General features: G+C 47.2%; 1 protein-coding gene and 1 long non-coding RNA gene across 2 annotated transcripts; both read right to left on the minus strand.

Annotated features, from left to right (window-relative positions):
• Window positions 1-1,873: 1,873 nt before the first annotated feature.
• LOC308672887 lies at window positions 1,874-16,332 on the minus strand. Its single transcript, XR_014027535.1, has 4 exons — window positions 16,296-16,332; window positions 14,703-14,811; window positions 11,116-11,237; window positions 1,874-4,588 (listed from the first exon to the last, which is right to left on the minus strand). It is a non-coding gene; the product is annotated as an uncharacterized lncRNA (long non-coding RNA).
• Window positions 16,333-17,905: 1,573 nt separating this feature from the next.
• EMC8 (ER membrane protein complex subunit 8) lies at window positions 17,906-24,180 on the minus strand. The gene is made up of 5 exons (XM_081336183.1): window positions 23,887-24,180; window positions 21,117-21,193; window positions 20,612-20,681; window positions 20,047-20,141; window positions 17,906-19,654 (listed from the first exon to the last, which is right to left on the minus strand). The coding sequence occupies exons 1-5, from the start codon at window positions 24,100-24,102 to the stop codon at window positions 19,495-19,497; spliced, it is 618 nt and encodes a 205-aa protein (XP_081192309.1). The 5' UTR covers window positions 24,103-24,180; the 3' UTR covers window positions 17,906-19,494.
• Window positions 24,181-24,192: the final 12 nt, after the last annotated feature.

A 24,192-nucleotide genomic window follows, 5' to 3' on the forward strand; every position in this document is an offset into this window, starting at 1 on the left:
AAAGACTCAGGGCGGCTTACAAGCTTAGCAGTAGCCTTCATTCTATGTATATGCCTGCTTATTAGGGCTTTTTGCGTTTTTCAAACTTGTCAACTTAAATAAGTTTGGACTTCACTTCCCAGAATTCCCCATTCAGCATCTTGGGGCTTTGTAGTAAATGGTAAAACCAGTTTTTCCCCCTCTATAACAAATCTCTCTTCCAGAGGTTTGGGGAAGGGAGCTGACTACAAATCCCATCAGGCCCAGCCCAGGAGGGTAGGAAATGAATGCTGCATTCTGCTTTGCACTTTGTATTGCTGGTGTAAACACAATGTGTAAACCAGTCAGCCATAAAGGAAAGGACCAGAAACGACTTTCTTCCTTGTGATGATGTGAGATCCCGTTTTCATTACTCATTAGTCTCTTGCATTGAGCAGCCCAGCACAGAAGGAGATTGCTTGTACAAATTGCCCACGCTAGTAGCATTTTGGGCAGGGCGCCAGAGATGGTACTTGGTTGGCACTCTTCCGGGTTAGAACCATCAGGAGAGGGAGAGGAGGGGGGATTCCTTTCACCATTCCTGCCCGATGGTTGCTGAACAGCACACCTTATTTACCTTTGATCTCACACCATCCAGAAACACACACACACACACACACACCCTTCTGGAAATCCTCCCTGCATTCCTGTCTGCAGCTCCAGCATTTTTTTTTATTTCCAGCATTTGCAGCCAAGGGGGAAAAATAATAAACTACCCCTCAAAAACCCATCACCTGCCTTCCTCAGGGGAGCCATTGCTCGATCTTAGTGGAAGACGCGAAAGCTCGCAACTGACTTTGGCACGGTGCGGCTTTGCTTCCCTGCCTTTTGCCATCTGCTGCTGCTGCTGCTTTAAAAATTGCATTTCCATCTGTTTTTAAACACCGCCTCTCCCCTAAAACCCCCTCCCCGCATCCTTATACCCTCTTTCCCGGAGGGTCTCAATGTGATCTGGGCTTCAGAAGCTCAAGGCTGAGTCGTGCATCCTAGAGAGGATGGACGCCACTGGGGCCAGGTAGGACCAACCTGGATGAAATTGCAAGGGAAAAGTTGCAGTTTTTCCAACTCTCTATTGATTTGCCAAAGTGTTTGCCTTCTTTGTAGCAGGGCTGTATTGATATTATCCTTCCCGTCTTCTCCTCTTTCTCCTCTTTCCTACTACCTTCTCCTATTGGTATCCATGATTTACCACCTGTATCTTATGATTAATGATTGTAATATGATCTATGACCTATCACTCTGTTGTTGTATGTACACTGAGAGCTTATACACCGGAGACAAACTCCTTGTGTGTCTAATCACACGTGGCCAATGAAGAATTCTATTCTATTTTGGTGTCCCTTCACCCTGAGGAACCCCCAAAGCAGATCACCCGGTGCCTACAGATTAAACCCCCAAATGGCCTGAATGACTCTCAGATGCTAATGGCCAAATGACTACAAAGAATAGAAATCCTTCCATTCCCCATCATTCAGTCAGAACCAAAGAAGCTTCTTGGATGAGAAGTGAAACATTTTCAAGGGGGAAAAAAACCAAGAAACACCAGTTGCCTTTTGAAAAACGCCTTTGGGACAGCCACAATCCGGATGGTTGAGAAGCTCCATAGACATTTGAGGATGGCACCTGTGAAAAGCATGCTCCATTGTTCTTTGGGAAGATCTTAGATCACTGTTTCTCAACCTTGAGAACGTGTGGACCTCAACTCCCAGGATTCCCTAGCCGGCACATGTTGTTTGCAAAATCAAACACACCCCATTTTGGACGTATAAGGAATTGGAGTTGCTACTTCAGTTGGAGAGACGAGAGGGCTTTTTTCTGAATAGAATAAATGACTTAACATAAACATCAGGTGGAAAATTTTTAATGTGGTGTAATAAAACTGCGATGCTTTATAAATATTCCACCCACTCCAAAGTCTTGGAAAACATGACTTTGGAAAGGAAAAACAACCAGAACATGCCAATTCATGCTAAATCGGAAACAAAATGCTCAGTCAGATCTCGCATTCAATTAAAACATTTGCATCTCACTCGAATGAACCTGGAGGCATGAAAAAATGATTGTTTTTTGCAACCATTATAAAACGGGACAGGAGGGAGAAACTGCACCCCATCTTCTTATGAAGCCGAGCTTGGGAGACTCGGGGAACAATCCTTGGGGATTTATTCCAACAGTCATTCCATCTGGAATAAGTGAATCGTCTTTCATCCTGAATGTAGAATGGTAGTTGCAGGTTGAGTCAGTTTTAATTGCTTGATGGCACAAAGTCAGCGAAGAGAGTTTTGATGCCTTAGATCAAGAGTAAAAATCTGGCTATGGAAAAGAACGAGTTCATCACCGGACAGCTATTTGTTTGGAATGCTATAGGATCTCCTGCTCAAGCAGGGGATGGACTTGAAGACCTTCAATGCCCCTTCCAACTCTATTATTCTGTATTCAATTCTCCAAAGCACATGAAGGCAGGGAAGCAACGGATGGAAACTAATCAAGGAGAGAAGCAACCTAGAACTAAGTAGAAACTTCCTGACAGAACAATCAACCAGTGGAACGGCTTCCCTCCGGAAGTTGTGGGTGCTCCATCACTAGAGGTCTTTAAGAAGAGACTGGAAGGCCACTTGTCTGGAAGGGTATAGGATTTTCTGCTTGAGCAGGGGGTTGGACTGGAAGACCTCCAAGGTCCCTTCCAACCCTATTCTAGTCTGATTCTGATTCAACCAAGGATTTGATGAAGTCAGTCTTGATGGAAGCCAATGATGATTTCTTATGCCATTCAGCTTGGATAGTTCAATCATTCTATCCATAGCAAACTCACTATTTTTCTCTCTCATTGGCTGTAAATGAAGTCCATGTGACTTCTTTCCATTCAGGCATGAGGTGGCAAGGAAGACAACATTCCCTTGGAGCTCCAACAGAGAATCTTTCTGGCTGGATGAAAATCACCTTCCTTCTCCAGTTTTAATGAAACCTTGTGTTGATTGGGGGAAAGTGGCATCCATTACACTACTAAATTCAAGGCTGCATCACCGCAGGTGACACAAGGGATGCAAACGGGTGCAAATCACATTTTTGTACAATGGTCAACCCACCTATGGACTACTATGGAGTTTCACTCGTGACAAGAGGCCTGGGAAACTGAATTCTTGGAAATTAAGGTTCCATTGCATTCCTTATACTGTGAGTTGAGTCTGTCTTCTCCAATCTGGTATCCTTCCAATGTGTTGCACCACAGCAACCATCGCTCCCAGTCAGTATGGCTCCTGAGGGCATCAGCCTAGCATGCTTTCTTCATCATGGCACCTTCTAGAGATGCCAGGAGAAGAACAGCAGCCAGAAGAAAAGGAAAAGACAGATGCTAGGTTGGAGACAGTCAGATATGGCCCCTATCCTGCCCCACACCACGTGGCTTGCAAGTACAGCACCCTGTTCTTGGAGAAACTCAAACTAAGCAGACTCTCCATAACCCTCCTTGCCAACCCCACCCAATTAGCCCAATTCCTAACTGGGCTAGCAAAAAGTCTGTTGATTTCCTACCAGGCCTATGGCTTCTTTACTCTTGGGGAAAGCTCCCTGTTTAGGGCCAAGTCTTATTCAAACACATTCCCAGGTTCTTCCTTAGTTGTTTCTAAGACCTAGAGGCCACCTCCATCCACAAAGAAGGATCAGGCGAGAGAACCAAGAGCACTTTTCCCTCCATCCACTCAGGATCTTGGAGCAAAGCAAAGTTGGATTGTTTTGCTAAAGTAGCCTTCGGTCCCATTTGGCAGAGGGACTTCTGTTGGAAGGGTTGCCCCGTCCAGATCCACTTTGAACACAGCAGAAGAAACCAATGAGAACTTAAGTGTTTCTCAGAAGAAGAGACAATCCAAATAGGAGATGGAGCAGCAGCAGCAAACCCCCCCTCCCAAAAAATTCATATGCCCTCAGTCTTGTTTGCTCTTGAAACCACCACATTTCCCCTAAAATCTGCTCTTAGATACCACCAGAGGACCTGGACCTTCCGTACACGTCAGTGTCCTTTCTCTTCTGACAATGACCTCAGCGGGGTCCAAGTTGACCAACACCACTAACGAGAACCTGAGAGCCACCACCCATCCATTGTGCCACCCTCCTAACCATTACTGTAGGTCTTCTTCCAAGTAGACAATCGGTTTGCCGGACTCCTTGAAGGACCCTTTGCCTGCAACAGTGCCATGGTCGCAAGTGTGAGTGAGGTATATCTGGTGATGTTGGTCCATTTTTAAACAGCCCGGGAAGGGGAGAAGAAACGGGAGGAGTTTGCAAAACTCAGAGGCTGGGAAAGTTCCTGAGCAAGACGGTGGAGAGCCACATTCTCTAGCAATGCCAGGGAGGTCCCCTTCTCCTTGGCTTGGAGACAGCAGGCTACATCTCTGCCTTCTGGCTCAGTAGTTGTCTTGGGGTTCATCGCCGTCCAGGCTGGGGTCTCTCAAGAGGGCCTTCCCCGTGGGAGTCGGAGGGGTGATAATAATATCCGGGACCCTTAGTCTTTTCTCAGCCATGACCGCCACCTCACTGCTGCTGACCCCAGCCCCGCTTACACACATCTTGAAGCCTGAAAGAGAGAGAAAGCGAGGATCATCCTGGTGCTTCTGGTGGCACCTGGCAGCAATCGAGAGAGGAAATCATTTCCCAAAGGACTCAGATGGTCCCCCCTTTGCCCTAAAAGTCACCTCAGGACCTATAATTTGATAGCCCATCCCCGAGTCTCTCTGCAGCTCGATAGAGTCCCCAACACTTCCTTAGTCGTTGCCCGTGCAGTCAAGGTGAGCTTGGAGAGCCAAGATCTGCCATGTCCAAGTGGGCAGTCTTCTCGTATGGTGTGCCTTCACCATGATGTAAGGACGATTCCAGAAGATCTTTAATGAGCTAGGCATAAATGAATATGAATTATGCAATGATATTCAACCAGAAATGATGGGCGTCCCACCTCTTTGCTAGCCAAAAGTCAAAACATGTTGTAGGGGAGTCCTCTCGTGGCCATGCGAGGGATGACCGCCTCCGGACTGACCTAGCCTAATAGGATTAATTAGGAGACGTCACCTTTTCCTGACCCAGAGGAAACATGCCATGAGGAATCAGGGCGATGGGAGGGCCAGGAGTCATCCCTAGGCATGTGGGGAATCATCACTTGGGATGTGGGGAAGGGAAGACAAAGCAGAAGAGATCTAGCAAATTCCATCAGCAGTGAGGGACAGGACCGTCTGGGCAGAGCAACCTTCCAAGAAAAACGCCTGTGCTTGGGATCCTGCCCGAAGAGGACCAGGTGTGCATCTTGTGGCAGCTGACTTCTTAACAGAGATCTTTCCACAGACGAAAGGTGTCAGCTCATGATTGAACACAACACTGTCAAACCACTTACTAAAGCTGCATTACTATGATTCTCCTCGTCTTTCCTATTACCTACCCTTATCTTCTTTTGTCTATAACTTTGTTGCTTGTATCTTACAATTTATATTGTTTTTAGTATGCTAGTATGATTCATTTTGTTGCTCAGCTAGTATTCTATGACTATCACTACATGTTGCATCTTATGATTTCTGATGCAGTTGTAGTTTGTGATTTATGATGAATGTATTATTATCTTGTTTATAATCATGATTTATCACTATTACTTGTAGGAACACGGAGAGCTTCTGCACCAGAGACAAATTTCTTGTATGTCCAACCAGACTTGGCCAATAAAGAATTCTGTTCTGTCCTGTCCTGTCCTGTCCTGTCCTGTCCTACCCTACCCTACCCTGAATAGGAATGAAGCGGGCAGAAAAACAAGAGATTAATATTAAACTAAGAATAAACCAGCCTGCTTCTCCTCAGAGGACTTATTTTTGAAGCCATGTGCTTATACTTGGCCACCTAGTCCCTGGGTTGTGCTGTCACCAGAGGGATTTGCACAAGAGAACAGCTGCCCCGTTGCACAAGTCCCCACTTCAGCAGCGCTTTGACAGGAGAGCCTGCGTCACTCAAGACGTACTTCGCAACCTCTCTCCCTTCCTGGCTTGCCGTATAATGATATTTAAGCAGAACAGGCTCAACAGGCTATTAACAAGAGAACTGTTTGTTTGGAGATCAATATGAGGTCTTGCTCTCCAGCTGGTGGATAAACCTGCATTAGGGGCTGAAGCCAAAATCTTTAGTGCCCCCAATGGATGTAATTTACAAATGCATTTGCAGGCAGCCCAGAGCAAGCCCCTGGCCTTTGACGCATAAAGGGCTGGGCTTGGTCTCTGCTACGTTCACGAGGCAGGGCAACTGCTGGAGCCACGTCAGCAAACCTTGTGGATAGTACTTAATGGCTTTAGGCCTTGGGGTGATGATGATGCAAAGGGGGGGTGGGGGTGGGGTGTCAGGCCTTCTCAATCCCCCTGCTTCCCATGCACTGAAACTGGTTTAGGTTTGAAGTCAAGCCTTTGAGACCACCTTCTGGTGGGGTATCTTTCTTTCCTCAAAATGAAAAATGAAATGGTGTCACCGATTATCAGGGGTTGGGGCAAGGGCTGGGGGGGGTTTTTAGAAAATTCAACTTATTATCCCTTTAAGCCATCAAGGAATATACTGCAGAGGAGCACGTGGTAAAGCGCCATCCAGGCATTTGAACGGACATTCCGATGCTAGGATGGACCAAGATCAGAACTGTGCAAAGGAAGTTGGGCTTTGAAGAAGCCAGGATAGGAAGAGCATTGGCTCTTTGGAAACTTGGTTTTGGAGAAAACCACGAACAGTCAAGGAAACTAAGCAAAGAATCATCAAAGAAATGAACTCAACGTTCTCACTGAAAGATCAAAAGACCAGGCTCAAGTTATCCTACTTCAGACATGTTATGGGAAGACCCAGCTCTCTTGAGAAGGTTTGCCATCTAAATCATAATAACAAGCACAATCAAAGGGAGGGGAGGGGAGAGGAAAGGAGAAAGAGAGAGAGAGAGAGAGAGAGAGAAGGAAGGAAAAGAAAGAAGGAAAAAAGAAAGAAAGAAAAAGGAAGGAAAGAAGGAAGGAAAAGAAACTTCAGTCTAGCGCTGAAAAGCAAACACATTGGTTAGATCATTTTTCTTCCAGCAGTTAAAAATTGTTCTGGGTGATATCAACATGCAAAGAAATGAGCAGCATCTGCAGGAAGCAGTCAAAAAATCAGGCTGGCCACTGTGATGGAAACAACTGAAGCTTCACCTGTTCTTCAGGTGCCTCAGCCAAGGTCAGCCAAGCGCTGCCATCTGCTAAGGCTAAAAGTCAAATCTATTTCCTGCAGGCTAAGCTTAATTCCTGGCCACTTCACGAACCTGCCCATGTGTTTTTGCTCCACAGAGTTTCTGGACAGCCGAGAGCCCTGGGCTTCCCAGCCGAGGACAAATCCTGGTTAGTTTCTTTAATCAGCGAATCTCAACCAGGTGCTGTGGTGGTTTCACTGACTGGGTGTGCAGAGCCATCCTGGCTGCCTGTACCGAATGAAGGGCCTTAAAAAGCAAACTTTGGGAAAAACAAAGGGCTCAGAATGGAATTTCCTGGGGCAACGCACATAATACGCAGGGTAGGGAGCATTTGCCAACAAGGCAGAAGTTCCCCAGGGATGCATATCTTGATTGCTGCACCTGTTGGCTCTCTACCTGCCCCAGACCAGATGCTTCTGGGGAAGAGATGCATTCCTCTGAATGGCAGCTTTGAAACCCAACTGTCATCCCAAAGGGGGCATGAATTAGCTATGTTGCACAGACCGGTCCGTAGCTGCAGCATGGGTCTCTGGGATACGGGGAGCCAGTCTGCTGCTCCCCCCCCATGCAAGAAGACCTCCCTGGGAAGGGGAATCAGCAGGCGCCAGGCCTTTAACGCTGCATTAAAGCTGACAGCACCTGCTGGCACCGGGGCTACGCAGCAGTGAAAAGCTAATGGGCAATGCAATATTTAGCATTTGTCCCAATTACCCAGCGAGAGAACTGAGCACATTGCAAAGGGGGGGGGGGGAGGAGGAGGAAGAGGAGAGGAAGGGGAAGAAGAACCTTATGAATGTGGTTTCAGGAAGAAGAGAAGGAGGGGGTAGTGGAAGAAATGGAGAAGGAGGAGAAGAAATAAGAGAAGGAGAAGAGGGAGAAGGAGGAGAAGAAGGAATGATAGATGAGAGAAAGAAGGAGAAAGAGGAGAAGATGGAAGAGAAGACATGAGAGGAGGTGGAGGAAGAAGGAGAAAGAAGGGAAGGAGAATAGATGAAGGAGAAAAAACGAGAAGAGGGAGCAGCAGGATTAACAAGAAAAGGAGAAGGAGGAGAAAGTGAAAGAGGAGGAGAAGGGGGAGGAATAGGGATGGAGAAAGGAGGAGGAGAAGGAGAAGTAAATGGCCCTTTAAGAAGAGGAGGAGGAGGAGGAGGAAGCAGCAGCAGCAGCAATGGAGGTCTGTGAATTGGGGCTTCCGTTCTTCCTCTGCCTCCACCCCCAGCTTGGAGGGCACCCTTGGGTCTCCCTCAGCATCAGCTGCCTCCTCCTGCCAACTCACTCATCTGGACCATCAGGCGAGGCGGGGGCTGGGAGCATATGTTCCCATTACTTGTAAGTAAGTCTGGAGCAGGGCTTGTGTTGGGGTTGGAGTGTGGGGTTTGGCCTCTGCATGGCCTTTCCCACTTCCAGGCAAGGGGCCAGCCCTTCCCCTTCACCCAGGATGGCTTTTAAAGTCGCACTGATCATTTTAATTCAGTGCAGCTCGCAAACGGTCAGCCTAGACAGCCATATAGATCAAAAGCCACCCGCCTCTTTGGGGTGCCAAAGGAAGCAGCCCTCGGTGTGCTGAACCTTCTGACCCAGACAATCCAAATTGGGGAGGGGGATGGTGGGTGGTGAGCAACTTCTGAAGATCAGTTGCCCGTCTTCTCAGGCTTCCTTCTGGGCCCTGTGTGGATGTGACTCTTATTCCTTGCAAATGAGGGTGAACTATCTGTGTCCCAGGATAACACTGCAGGAGCCAATCTGAGTTGGTCATCGGGCCCAGAGGTTTTATTCCTTCGAGCTTTTGGGCTCGTGCTGCAGCCCCCATCCTCTGGGAGCTTCTCTCTCTCAGTTCAGTTTTGAAGCTACTACAACTGTTGGCCGAGCAGGGACAAAAAAAGGCTGGGGAAATGGTGGAAGCCGGGGAAAGGAGCCGCCTGTCAGTCGACAGGAGTGCTGATTTATGAGCAGCTTGTCAGGCACTTAGGAGCCAAGCAGCAGGCACAAGGAAACAACAACCAGCCACTTAATAACTAGCCATCAACACCCTAATTAGCAACTAAAAGCTACATACAACAAGGTATCATATGAACACAACAGATAGAACAGCCCCGTGCACCTAATCTGGAGAGAGAGGATGGGTCCCAGCACGAAACCGAAAGCTTAGAAGGATAAACCTTTGGTCCCTCTCCTCTCCTTCTCCTCTCCCTCTCAGTTCTGCATCCACAGGTGCTGCGGGACTCTCCCAACTTCCAAGAATTCCTGCCAAGTCTGATTTTAAGTGAACACGGGGGAGGGAGATAGCAAGGGGGGGTTGCAGATGTCGTAGGCAGCTTTGGGCTCCTGTTAAAGGAGTCATAAAACCATCTTGCTGGTGCCGAAGGTCTTTGCCCAATTCTTCCGAAAGGATAAAAGATGGGCAGTTGAGCTAGCAGCTGCTTTTGGTTTTCCATGAGTCCTGTGTTTCACTTCATTGTGGAGAAGACACGTTTTGGGAAACCGCTCTGCCATTTCTACTTAACAAATTATCAGGATGGGTAACACACCACCCAGAGGTTGCAACCCCCAGAGGTTGTCCCTTTTCTCCTTGGATATGGGAGAAAGTCGTTAAAAACACACACACAATTTTCTCCAGATGGATTGAAGGCACATAAATGCAGACATAAATAAATCCATCCAAACTAAATAACTTTACAGCCAAAGAAAGCAACTCCAAATAGTAGGGGGGAGGGGAAACAACTAAAAACAAAAAAACCCCCACCAAAGTTACTGTTTGGCGAACATGATTGCAACCCTATAAGATAACTGACCCAAAATAATAATGTTTAAAGTTGAGGTCTTAGCTCAGCCTGGTCAAATACCGGCTCTGTACAGCATAGCTAAAATATGTTTATGTTTAGAAGACTCTAGTATTTTTCAACCTTGGCAACTCTAAGATGGGTGGACTTCAGCTCCCCAGAATTCCCCAGCCAACAAATTAGGAGGCTGGAACATTTCTGTTGTTGTTGAGACCTTTCTCTAATCTTTAACAAGTTAGTTAACAAGTCTGGAAGGGTTTAATAGAATAAAATTTCTTCTCCCTTCTCTCTTCTCTTCCCTTCTCCCTTCCCTTCCCTTCCCTTTCCCCAGCAAGGCTGGCTAGGGAATTTTGGGCGTTGAAGTCCACCCATCTTACAGTTGCCAAGGCTGAAAAGCACTGTTTTGTATTATTATTATTTTTTTTATTTTTATTCCATTTATATCCCGCCCTTCTCCAAAGACTCAGGGCGGCTTACAAGCTTAGCAGTAGCCTTCATTCTATGTATATGCCTGCTTATTAGGGCTTTCACACACACCTCCCAAGCGGCATTATTACAGAGTCAGCTTATTGCCCCCCCCAACAATCTGGGTCCTCATTTTACCTACCTCGGAAGGATGGAAGGCTGAGTCAACCTTGAGCCTGGTGGGACTCGAACCTGCACTAATTGCAGGCAGCTGGTGTTACTTAAGGAGGCATTAGCCCACTGCTCCACCAAGGCTCTATTAAAGAGGAATTGTTCTTTGCCACATTTCAACCAGCGTAGCACTATCAACCCCCCAAACAAACATACTTAAAGGAGCCCCTTTGAAAAGTAAAGTTTCTTCAATAAACACCCAACTCCCTTCTTAGTCAGGAGTGGCCACTTTTACATCCGCCGCTACCCTCCACGTGGAGACAGCCTCAACAGTAACATGCATTTCTTGCTGAGAAAAGCTACTGATGAATCAGAAGCTGAGGAGGGGAGAGACCTAAGTGCTCTTTTGGCTGCTAACTCTCCCTCCAGCTTCCTGGCCCCAGTGTCTCCAAGACCATCACACGCCATTCCTCCCTCTCAGCATCTTTTCTCTTCCCAGCGGAGCAGAATTCTCCCTCTTACCTTTCAGACAGGAGACGCTCAGGCCCATGGTTTCATCCTTTTAGCCAGGGTGGGGTGGGGTGGATGGGGTGGGTGGGATACAAGTCAGAAAGATCCGCTGCAGCTGCTTCGCTTCATGGAGGCTGAAAGGAGAGAGTTGTGGTAGTTCATCAAGTCTGCAAACAAAGGCAACTTGCACGGCTTTCCAAACAGTCCCCCATCTCCAGGCACTGTGTAAACTCAGCTGACACTAAAATGAACACAACCAAAACAATTCCTGTCAAAAACATTAGGAGGCCAAACCTTCTTTTGTTGAAACCTTTCTCCAGTCTTTAACCAGTTAGTTAACCAAGCGTGGAAGGGTCCAATAGAAGATAATTTTTTTTCCTTCCTTCCTTCCTTCCTTCCTTCCTTCCTTCCTTCCTTCCTTCCTTCCTTCCTTCCTTCCTTCCTTCCTTCCTTCCTTCCTCCCTCCCTCCCTCCCCCCTTCTTTTCTTTCTTTCCTTTCTCTTCCTTCTCCATTCCTTCCTTCCTTCCTTCCCTCCCTCCCTAAAACCTCTCCTCTCTCATCCTCACCCGGGGAGAGAGTTTTATAGAAAAGAGGCAGGCTGGGAGAAACTGCAAGGACTTCTCAAAAGAGCTGTAGGATACCAGATTAAACCTACAGGTTCTCTGTGTCTATTTAGGAACACGATGGCTGGAGAACCGGGTGTGGGCTCTCTGTGTGTAATGTAACACAGGAGTTTTCCATTTTTTTAAAGGCAAAAGCACCTGTTGGTATCCCTGATCCAGAGGCTTGTGACGGAGGATTCACTGGGGGTCAATGAACCCATCAGGCTGTTGAAGAACCTGAGTTTAACGTAATAGAGTGGAATCAGCGGGGGGCAGGGGCCACATTCACACGTAGCTGTCAATTCTTCCTCCACCACCAAGCTGTGGCCAGCTTATCTTGAGCACGCTTCTGCGTGCACAAGAAGAATCTAGCAGAAAGTGTTTCCATGACTGTAACCTTCCTTGGACGGGGAAGTAAGTAGACCTTATCAGTACAAACAAGAGGAAGACACTCTGCCTTCATCAGGCTTCAATTTAATCATTAACTTCTGATCAGCTCCTGGAACCCAGCAGGGCTACCACCGCCAGATGCTATAAAAAGCGGATTCCTGGGCATGATGTGACTTGGATATTCCATCTGGGGCTGGTTGGGATCCATGGGAATGAATCTAGCTTCAATCCTTCGCTGGTCTCGGTTTAAAGGAAAGATTCCAAGATATGCCCGCCATTCAGCAGAAGGAGATTAGGCTGGAACAGCGGAACATTTATTTGTGGGGCAGAAAAGAGTGAAGTCGGACACCTTGTCAGAAATGTCCACCGCTCAAAGAACAGTCCTGCAGATGTTTGAGAGGGCCCTATTTTGCATCAAACAGAGCAATTCTCCTATGCTGTTCTCTCAGGCTACCCGAGGTTTCCGAAGAGGGAGAAATTCAACAGAAAGAGCCTCACCAGATGTGAATTTGGCTGTGCTCCCGTTAAATCAGGAGTGTAAAGTATCTGGTTTGAAGGCTTCATGCTTTCTGAGACCTCTACTCTTTCAAGCCCCCAAATTTAGGGGTTGGGGGTGTTTTTTTGGCACGGGGGGGGGCTGGAAAAGGAGTTCAGGGGCAAGATGACTCCCTTACATTTTGCAGAGGCATAAAATATCACTTTTCCCAAAGTTAAAAACCCCTGAAGCTCCTTTCAAAATGGGCGTTGTCCCCATCTAATTTGGAAATATAACATTATTCTCCCCAACGTCCCAAGCAATCTGGAGTACCTGTGAGCTGGTAGGAATGGTGTCACTCTGATTTAGGTGCAACAAGGACTTTTCGGGGGCTGGGGTGTGTGTGGAATGGGGGCAGCTTAACTCCATATCTCTAGATTCTGAATTGCTTCATTTTTAAAGAATTCAACTTTTGCACATAGGAAAAATAATGCTATTTGAAGACAGGATTTAAAAACCCACCTTGGCTTGCTTGTATCTAATTTGTTTTCATCCCTTAATGAGAATTGAATAAATGTGAACGCTCAGGTTTGAAAAGACATTTCAAGAAACGGGTGACAAGAAAAGTTCCCTCCCCCCACCCAAAGGATTTGATGTTCCCACTTCTTCACACAATGTTTGCCTGAAACAGAATCTGGGTATTATTTATAGCGGGCACGTTGACTCTGCCAGGAGAGTGGAAGAAATTGCAAATGGAAAGTGCAAACAGTCAGTGCACATCCACCCAAAATATGAAACCAGATGTTGCTGAAAATCCCGGTGGCCCCCACTGGCCTGGCAGGTGATGAATTTCAGCAACAGCTGGGACGTTACATGTTTCTTTCTCCTGATATAGACCAGGCCAATGAGCTGCAGATCTGGGGACAAACTGGTTATTTGCAGCTGAAAATCCCAGGACACAGGGTATTCATAGTACCAACAGAAGAGAATATGGGTAGCTCAAGGTTGAATTGTGGGGGTCCTTGGTGCTCTCTGAGCTTGGTGGTTTTCTTGCAGAGGTTTTATTATCCAAACCAGGTAATGTCATCAGTGCTAGAAAACAGCCAAATTTGCGAAGAGGAGGAGGAGGAGAAGAGAGAAGGAGAGGGAGAAGGAGAAGAAGAAAGGAGGAGGAGGAGGAGGAGGAAGAGGAGGAGGAGGAGACTGTGGGGTCCTTGGTGCTCTCTGAGCTTGGTGGTTTCCTTGTAGACCAGGGGTCTTCAAACTTGCCCCTTTTATGTCTTGTGGACTTCAACTCCCAGAATTCCTCAACCAGCGTGCCTGGCTGAGGAATTCTGGAAGTCCACAAGTCATAAAAGGGGCAAGTTTGAAGATCCCTGTTGTAGACATTTCATGACCCAACTAGTGAACATCTAGCTAGCACTAAGGATTCCACAGAAAGAGAAACCCAGATAAACATGGATTAACATCAGACAAACAATCAAGCAGAAAACAATACCTTAATCAAGAAACTACAAAGAACAAAAAAAACCACATTCCCACGAATACTGACAGGACAAGCCACTTGCATATAAACAGTGAGACAAGCCTCACTCCCTTGTAGCACCGATGATGTTACCAAGTTGGGTAATGAAACAAAAGTCTGCAAAAAAGCAAGCTCAGAGAGCACCAAGCACCCCCCAGCATCACTAGCATTGAGGTTGCGGTTCCCTGTTCAAAGAAGTTTGTGTTTTAGCACTGTCGGAATGCAAGGTCCATCAGTTTGCAAGCGAGTTGGTGAATTTTTCATTGGCTCAACTTCACAAACATTTCAACTCCTAGCACGACTACTACCAGTTGTGACAAAGACAGAGGGGTCAAAGACTGTGCCTCCAATGTAGCCATTACCAGTGACTGGATTCATCCCATGCGCCAAACCACCATTTTGTGGCTTAAAATGTCATTTTAATCCATCTCCTGGGGTCTGTAACCCATGATTTATGGCTTGGTATGTTATATGATCCTACTGCTCTGTGGTTTGTTCCACAAGCCCCAGTGGAATAAAATGTGGCTTATTTTTAGGAGAACAAGGCCAATGATTAAATGTCTAGAGGAAGCCAAGGACTATCTAAGTACAATTGGAAAAACTCACTGAATTTTAGAAAGATAGCAGAGGGCACAGTTCCAGGAGAAGAAACCAGATTCCTATCTGGTGCTCAGTTGTGAGTGGAGAGATCAAGAAAATTGGACTTATTTCCCAGCTGAGCAGGGGAGAGAAAAAAATGAATATTAATACATCCAGAGGACACCCCAATCTGTGCACAATCTGGTTCTTGAACAGTTCCCCCCCCCCCCAGATTATTAAGCTCCAGAGATGTTCTCCCCATCCCTCATTCCTTAGGCTATTATTTCTTAGGATATGTGTCATCCTAGTTCAGGGGTGTCCAACTCTGGCAGCGTTAAGACCTGTGGACTTCAACTCCCAGAATATCCCAGCCAAGATGGCTGACTAGGGAATTCTGGGAGTTGAAGTCCACACATCTGGCTGTCCAGGCATTCCGGAGCAAGGTCCACAAGACTGAAAAGTTGCCAAGGCCGGGTACCCTGTTCTGGTCCAGCTGCCCATCAGCGCCCCAAACGGAGGCAACTCCCTTCCTTTGAGAGACCACAGGAGGAAGGAAAGTTTTTAGAGCGATGGTTTCTAAAGAAAGCAGAACTGGAGGCGTCTAGCTGGCTGATCACACCCTTCCTGGATCGAAATCCATAATCGCTGAGGTGGAAACACCTTTCACCTACTCCTCACGCAAGACAGCAAATCGTTTCTTGGCAATGCCGAGCAATCGGTGGGAAATCAATGCGCCTCGAATGGCTGAAAAGTTCTCTAAGAGAGTCGTCGGCGAGCACAACCGTGTTTGCCCCCAGCCCTCCGGAGACTGCTGAACTACAGTCCCCAGCATTCCCAGCCCCACAGGGCCACGGTAACAAATGCTAGACCCCCGGGTTCAACAACCCGGAGAGGAGAAGAGGAATGAAGAACTCCCCCCCCATCCGCTCCAGCTGCTTCTCTCGCCAAACCGGGGGAAAACTTCTGAAAAGTTAGGGAGGTGGCGCGCCCCCAAACCCACTTCTTCCCTCCGCGATTCAGCGGAAGACCGAGCAACAGCTGGAAGCGTGCCAGAAAGGAAGCGCCTCCACGGGTGCGAACTTTTGTGCCTCGCCCAGATGTTCAGCTCCTCTGCCCTCATCTCCGCCCGGCTCTCGGGGGGCTGGTCCCGGCCTGGGCGGGTGTGTGTGTGTGTGTGTGTGTGTTTGCAACCACCACGAATGATTTGGCAGGGCGCGGGTGGGTCTCCCACGGTGGTTTAAGCCTCCTGCCGCACTTTTGAGCCGGCCCCGCTTAGGGCCCCGCGCCACAGACACACACCCCGGTGTGATTCAACCCGTTCCCCTCCCCCCCACTCGGGACCCCTGCCCACCCCCGCAACTGCCCGGATGCCCGCGATTCCCAGGCGGCAGCTCGGCCGGGGAGCAGTTTGGCCAGCCGGGAAAGGCAGAGAGGGGCGCGCGCGGGGCAGGGAGAAGTGGATGGGGGGGGGGGTGATGCATGCAGCATGCAGCACAGAGCATGCAGCACGCCCCCCCCACCGCCCCGTTGCAGCGCAGGCGAAGGGAGCCCCGCCGACCCCCTTCACCACCACCACCCGCCCCCCGCTAGGTCCGGCCCGGACAGAGCAGAGCCACTCACCCGCTCGCGCCAACTCCCAGCCGCTGGCATCGCTGCGTGCCCAGCGCAGCAGCAGCAGCAGCAGCCCGGGAGGCAGGGCCAGGGCGATTTGCATACGCGTGGCCGGGGGGGGGTGGGGTGGGGAAGACGAGGAGGGGACGGGATGGGCCAAATCCGTGGACAGGCGTGTCCAGCTTCCCCCCCACCCCCCAGGGCCGCAGGAGAGCGGAGGGAGGGTCGGGCCCGCTGCCGCTGCTGCGTCTCGCTTCTGGCCCGGTGCGGGGCTGCAGCTGGGGTAGGGGGGAACTGGCGAGGTCCCGAGGCGAATGGGGTGTGTGTGTGAATCCTAGCATTCCTGGGGTGGGGGTGGGTGGGGAAGGAAGCCAGGGCTCTGGAGGAGGGGGGCGGGAGTCAGAGAGCCAGGGTGGGGAAGCTGATGCAGCTTCTCCTGCTGCAACAAGAAGGGCAACCGGGTTTTCCACCCGCAGGTGGGTGCTGTAAACAAGAGACCCTCCAAATTAGGGGATGCTGCTGGGGCCGACGGGCAAGGCGACGGGAGTTGGGGGTCCGATCGCCCCTGCCCCTCTGTAGGTGCGCAGTTCCCTCTCCACGCTGAATCCCTTGGCCTCCATCCTTGCTCCGGGGCGAGAGGCTTTCCTGGCGGAGGCGTGGTAGGGGCGCATTCCTCAAGGAAGCCCCCTTGGCGAACACCCCTTGGATGGGTGGGTGGGTTCATGCAAAGATCCAGAAGCTGCGAGGGACTGGTGCTTTCCAATAATGCGGAAAGGAAAACGGGATGTAGTCACGGGGCTGGCGCAAGCCCCCTTACACGCTGGCTGTCACTCTCCAACAAGTTTGGTTTGTAGGCTCCTGGCCACCTCCCAGAATTAGAGGGGAAGAGAACTTTCCTGAAGCTATGGGAAATGAGCAGACACCCCCCTGCCCCCCCCAAGCAGAAACCTGCAGGAGAACTGCCCTCTCAGGCTGCATCTTGGTGGCATGCCAGCTTGCGCTGCTGCCTGCAGGAATGGGAGCCCAGCAAGGAAAGGTTTAAAGCAGGGGTGTCCAACCTTGGTCCCTTTAAGACTTGTGGACTTCATCTCCCAGAATTCCTCAGCATACAATAGCTGGTTGAGGAATTCTGGGAGGTGAAGTCCACAAGTCTTAAAAGTTGTCAAGGTTGCAGACCCCTGGTTTATAACCAAACACAGAGGTGCTTTTTCAGCGTTTGTTTCTAGCTGAAAATCAAGCTAAAAGCAAAGCTGTCCAAGGTGGAAAATGTTTTTCGGTCAACAATATACCCCATAAAATTTTCCATGTGCCTCGGAGACACCCATGCATCGTTTGGCTTTGCTAAAGGTCTTCAGATCATTATAGAGAAAGCAGGGAAGCTCAGCCAGCCAACTCAGGCCCGGTGTTTTAGGCAAGTCAAACACTCTTTTCCAGAGAGCAGAGCTTTTAAAAGCAGCCACTGCACGTAAGGTACATTCCATCAGAAAACCCTCTTCTGCTTTGCAACACAGCCTTGACCTCCAGCCAGGAAGATTCCTCCACACCTTGCAATTCTCTCCTAAGGGCAACTTCAGGCTGACAAACAGCATGTCACATCTTCTGACAAAATGAGGTTTGTTTCATCAGCTTTATTTTCAAGGGGATGAAGGAAAGAAAGCAATATAAAAGGCCAAATGGCTACTTTTTGAGATACAGAATATGCCACCAATAAAAGGTCGCCTTAGTGCAGGATCAGTCAAGGTGGAAGAAACGAAACAAAACAAAAACAGACCTGTAAAACAACACGAGGAGGTGCTAAAAGTTATCCTTAAAAAAAGAAGGGGAAAAAATATACCAAAGTGACACAGGTTCTATTATTTTAAAGACTCTTTTACACTTTACACCACAAAACCATCATATTATAAGCCGGATCCAAACAGCTCAACAGGTAACCCCAACTGTTAAGACACCATGACATTTGCTTGCAAGGAAAGAGCATGACAACAAACAGGAAGGCCAGCAATGAACGATTAACAGTTGTGCTCTTCCACACTTACTTTCACTAGACAGGTGACAGGAGATGTATCCATCAATGTGTGTGCATGCTATGGAAAGTAGGGGGACCAGCACCTCGAGGGAAGACACGAGTCCATTTGGAGCGCGCTGATTTTGAAAAGGGTTGCACATTCTTCTCCTTTGTTTGCAAAGATCAAAAGTTTGCACTGAATTGCAGCTGGTGATTCTTTCCGGACTTGGGAAAAAACCTGGTCTCTGAAAACCTGAATAACTAATCCGAACTTGGGAGGACCGGGAACAGAATTGGCAAATCAGAGGAGTGTTTCAAATGCACGACTCACAGCTGTCAGAACCCTTTTCCTGAAGGGGCAACACAAAAGGGGAGTGCTGGGTTAGAGGCTACTCCATTGGAATTCTTTTAGGAACTGGAATCCATGGCTGTAACTTCTCTTCCTCCGTTTGTGCCATGAAACATCAAAGAAATTATTTTTCCCCCCTCCAGATGCAAGAATCAAGAGAACTATTTTGCTTTTTTGTGGTTAACAAAAACACGTGTTTATAATTCACTCAGCCGTTTGGTCTATACTGAATTCACGAAAGGGGTTCGGTGTTCCAAGTTCAACATTCAAAACTGGAGTCAGAAAAACTGCAGCGTTCCCGAATAAGGAAAGAAACTTGGCAGCTTCTGGGGATCTACCGTATCTCAAGTTTTTTTTCTCCCTGCACGATCTACCCATCAACTGCAACCATGTCCAGAAATCAGCCCTTGGAGTAAGAAATTCCAAACTGACCTGACCATGTAAAGCTCAATAATTTATTTAGATGCAGATTCTTTAAAAAATAAAACTAGCTGTTAACTCTCTGAGATATTTCATAAATCTCTTTTTTAAATTATCTCTAAAGGATATGAAAAGTCAAAACTTTTTAATACGAACGATTTGGAACAAGTAGATCTAGTTGGAGGGTAACAAGAATGCATTAGCAGGAGGACACTGGGGCAACGGACAGAAAAAGGCTTCAAAATAGGGTGGATGTCCCAAAGATTCTCATTAAAAAGACTTCAACTGCATAGCAACACATCCTTTCCCAGGTGATGGGACTCACTCACCTGAAGGAACCATCACCTTTCTATTTACATTTGAAAATTAATGCTCTTTTTTTGTTTTCTTCAGCACAGTGAAAATCCCAGTACGTCAAGTCAGTGGGAATCTTCTTAGCAGAGGTGCAAAACAGCCTTATTGATCTCTGGGTTTGTCCAGTCATTCCGAATGTCATCTAAGTGGTTGTCAAAATCCACTAGTGTTTCATAGGACCGGCTGTCCAAAAGGGATTCGGAGATCCTTTGGGCTTCTGTCCAATCCTCACAATAATCCCTAGTGAGGAAGAGAAGGGAGAAATAAAAGACCATGTTCGAAGGAACAACAGCGCTGGAAAAAAGCGACATTTACAATGATTACTACGGCCCCGGGGTTCATGTGACTGACATTGGCAGCTTGGCCAGGAAGCTTTCAACAAACCAAGTGAATGTGGGAAACCAGAACGACCATCTGATTTGCTTAACGACCACAGCAAAAAGGTTGCAAAATGACCCATTTCACGACTGCATTATTTAGTGATGGAAGATCCAGTTTCAATTGTGGTCGTTTTTAACATTAATCCTTTTGTTTTCTGCTTTTTGAAATAGCCCGGAAGGAAACTACTACGTAAAAGAATTGCAAAAGGCATTCATTTTTCAGACAGGAAAGCTTATTTTAAGAATACTCACATGTGTGGGTCTTTGCATCTCCATTTATTTTCATGGTGTTCATACACATGAACTGCTGGTTTTAGGCACTTCATTGTAAATTTAGTGTTATCCACCTGATGCAGAACAGAAAAACAAGGGTTTATTTGTGTTATTCCAATACCTTAAAATGGAATGTGTGAACACTAAAGTATTTGGCTTATTGCTCTTCAGGGATCTGTACACGCAACGTAAGGTTAATATAGGAATAAGGCGACTTGCTCTCATTTCCAAAACAATTTTCAGGACAGGCTGTCCATTCTCAACAGAAATGACCATCCCACCCCCCACCTTACATCGAAACAGCATGAGATTTTAACTGCTTTCAGCTGCTTCAACAGGAGTGCTCATTTGAAAGTAAAAAAAACAAAACCTTGGTTGAAATCGGGTTATCAACTTTAATTTTTCCCCCCTAATACACATTGTAAGGTCAGAGACAGTTTACGGTTGCCAGCCCCCTCTGTTGTTAGATAACTCCGGAAGCAAGTCGCTGAAGAAATTGCCCATGAAATAAATATTAAACTAAGAAAAAATAAAGCATGTCCACCATTATGAGGGCTGTATCACTGAAGTTTTCTGCAATCCTGGAGGCGACTTTTTCAGCAAGCAGGTTTGGACTGCAAAGCAAAGAGAGGAGAACTTGATCAGATAGCATGTAATGAGCCATTAAAGGGATGAAGAAACAATTTCAGAAATAACATTACTCTCATTAGCAGATATGAATAATTCTCAACCCAAACTAAAAACAGCAATTTCCTGTAATGTCATCTTACTATTCTTTAGAGCAGAGGACTCCAAACCTAGTCACTTTTTAAGACTTGTGGACTTCAACTCCTAGAATTCCTCAGCCAGCCATGCTAGCTGGTGAATTCTGGGAGTTGAAGTCCACACGTTTTATAGTTGTAGACTTATAATTTAGAATAGTAAGCCTGTTTCTCCAACTGCTTAAGTGCTGCAATGCAAAGCATGGACAACTTGGAAGAAATCGGGAAGGAAGGTGCTGCAAAAGATGAATTAAGTCAAGGATAAGGAAGATAAACCCAGCTACCCACCTGGCATCCTTCACACGTTCATTTGCTTGGTAGTAGCCAGCTATTACATAGCTGTTCTCTCGGCACCAAGAATCAATCTGAAAAAGTCATTAAAAAAAGATATAAGCACCCAAAGACAATAAAGGCAGAGACTAAAATATTGGATGTTTGCAACAGGCAATTTTGTTGAAATCACAACCCGATTATCCATTTTCTTGAGAGTTATTTCACACTGACATATCGATTGACACCCATCGTCGGGACATGCTAAAAGCTGCTGCAACAAAGAAGATAAAATATAACTGGCAATTGGTTTTTACCTGCCAGATATCTGAAAAGGCATGCTCTGTATACAAAGCATGATCTAGTTAAGCTTCTTAGGCAGGACTTGGAAGTTTATGGCAAATTCTATTATAACCTTTGTTTTGCTACTGAAAATTAGCTACTGCAGTGGAGAGAAAGCTCACAGATTTTACAAACGTGTTTTCTGAATTAGCAGCTCTAAGGAAACACACAGTGTACTAAAACCCTTTTTTTTTTTAGTGGGTCACTGACGCTCTCTGAGCTTGATGGCTTTCTTCCACTGTGCACTGATGATGTTACCTAGCTGGGTCATGAAACATCTGCAAGAAAACACCAAGCTCAGAGAGCACCAGGGACACCCTGCTCAATTCAACCCTGAGCTGCAAGTATTCTCTTTTATGGGTACCTTCTTCTTCAACCTCTGATCATTTCCATGGAAAATGACCTCAGGGAGGAACGGAGCAACACAAAGAGACAGATGGCAAAGCAAGAACAAAAGAATCCCTCCCTCCCCTCCCCTCTCTAATTTCTTCAGCAATATTGAGGTGGGGTCAGCACAGGCTGACCCTGGGAGGGCGGAGGAGAAAGTGGTTTATTAATTCCATCCTGAGGGGCCCACATCCCAAAGGGGCCCACATCCCAAACGGCAGCCGGGAGCCGTGACCGCAGGGTTTAAGGAAACCCCGGCAGTGAAGATCTGGAGATAAGCCTCAAATAATGTCTTCCTCCTCCCAAGAGGCACTTTAATTATACAGTCAGCCTTGGTATAAAACTCTTATTTTATCGTAATGTACTGTATCATCTAATCTGCCATAAAGCTTTATTAAAATACTTAGGAAGAATTAAATGTTAGGAGGCACAATCTGATCCGAATGCATTTATCCAAACTTAGATTCTGGCCCTGCTTGATAGCTTTGAAGTCACTACATTTGCTTCTTGTAATAAGATTATCTGATTAAGATAATCCAGTGATTTAGGGAAGCGGGAAAAACTACCCAGCAATTATGTATATGCCAGCTAGAATTTTTTTTAAAAAAAAGTAAAAGAAAAAACTATCAGTTCTCCATATTTCACCTAATTTTTTTTTAATCCCATTTATATCCCGCCCTTCTCCGAAGACTAAGGGCGGCTTACAATCTAAGAAGCACAAATCAATGTGCTTAGCAATTACTACTGCCCGTTGAATTACAGTCTTATGCTTTGTGGGCTTGGGCCAGATGGGTAGCCAAGCCTGGAAGGACAGCCAGGCCAATCGTATTTTTCACTTCTCATCATTTCTACTGGCCATTTTCAAATAAAGCTGTCACATCTAATTACTCAGCAGCAAGAAAAACTTTCCCAAAGACAGATCAGTGTCCTGACCTTCTAAGACATAATGCACTATCGCTAATTAAGTCTTCTCAGTCTGTTCTAAGTCCCCCTCAGCAATCCACCCTGATTTACTAATTGATTCAGCTCTGTCCTTTTCCAATTTGGATGGAAACAGACAAAGTCAATTGCTTGAATTACTTGGTATGCAGACTTGTGATACTGTCCAGGTTCTACAATGGCTGTAAATTCAAGCCTAATTTTGCAGTGAATTTTCACGTAGACTTTGGCAAAATAACATCTGAAAGCTTGGTGATAAAACTACCATGTTTCATAGGAAGGCATTTGCTGGCATTTTTGTCTTCAGTGAGACTTTCAGATACAGGCAGAAAATGTCATTTTCCAAATATTTCTATCTGCAGCTAACATACGAAGCCCAGCAGCATCTTGCAAGTCTCCATCTCGTAACGTCCAAAGGGTTCAGCCAAGATAGCAGGATGTTTCTGCAGGGACTCCCCTCCTAACATTTTGTAAAAGCTGTTTGAATGACTTTATTCTACTGGGTTTTTAAATCCTGAGTTTTGTTGTCGACTCGCAGATATTTTATTACCCATCTAGGGAACGTCATCAGTGGCAGATGTGAGGTTGGCTGTCTGTTTATATACTGGCCCTGACAGAGGGGTGTGTGTGTGTGTGTGTGCATGCGCAATTTCCTCCTTGATGATTCTCCTTCCTTCCTAGATTTTCTATTACCTCTTTTGAAGGGCACGGAAATGTGATTTATCTGGGTCTGCTAATGGCTGGTTTGTTTTGAAGACCAGAATCTGTCCCCTCCAGCAGCCCTCACTCAGAGAAGCAGGGATCAGCCCCAGACAAACAAGCTGGCAGAAAACAATGACTAAGGAACCTTCTTCTACGACCCCGTTTCCCCGAAAATAAGACCCAACCGGAAAAGAAGCCCCAGTTAAGATCATCAGCCAAACATAAGCCCTAACCCAGGGGTCTTCCAACTTGGCCCTTTTATGACTTGTGGACTTCAACTCCCAGAATTCCTCAGCCAGCTTTGCTGGCTGAGGAATTCTGGGAGTTGAAGTCCACAAGTCATAAAAGGGCCAAGTTGGAAGAGCCCTGCCCTAAATGGAAAACAATGCGTCGTTTCGCTCTCCCTCGTCCTCCTCACCAGGCTGAGCGCCACCTCCAGCATGGGCGCCAGGGCCAGGCTGCCGTGGAAGAGCGGGATGCAGTCCACCAGCAGCGCCTGGGCCGGCGACTCCCGCTCCCGGCCGCGCTGGGCCGGCGGCTGCTTCTCGGCCACCAGCAGCCCGTTGACGGCGCAGTGCGGGTACTTGGCGCCGTGCAGCACCATCTTGCAGTAGGCTTGCGTGCTCAGCTTCATGGCGGCCGCCGCCGCTGCTTCTTCCTCCTCCTCCTCCTCCTCCTCTTCACCGGGTCTCCTTCCCGGGCCCGCCGTCGAGGGGGCGAAAAG

The sequence above is a fragment of the Vipera berus genome (genome assembly GCF_964194415.1).
Source record: "Vipera berus genome assembly, chromosome: 10".
Classification (NCBI taxonomy): domain Eukaryota; kingdom Metazoa; phylum Chordata; class Lepidosauria; order Squamata; family Viperidae; genus Vipera; species Vipera berus.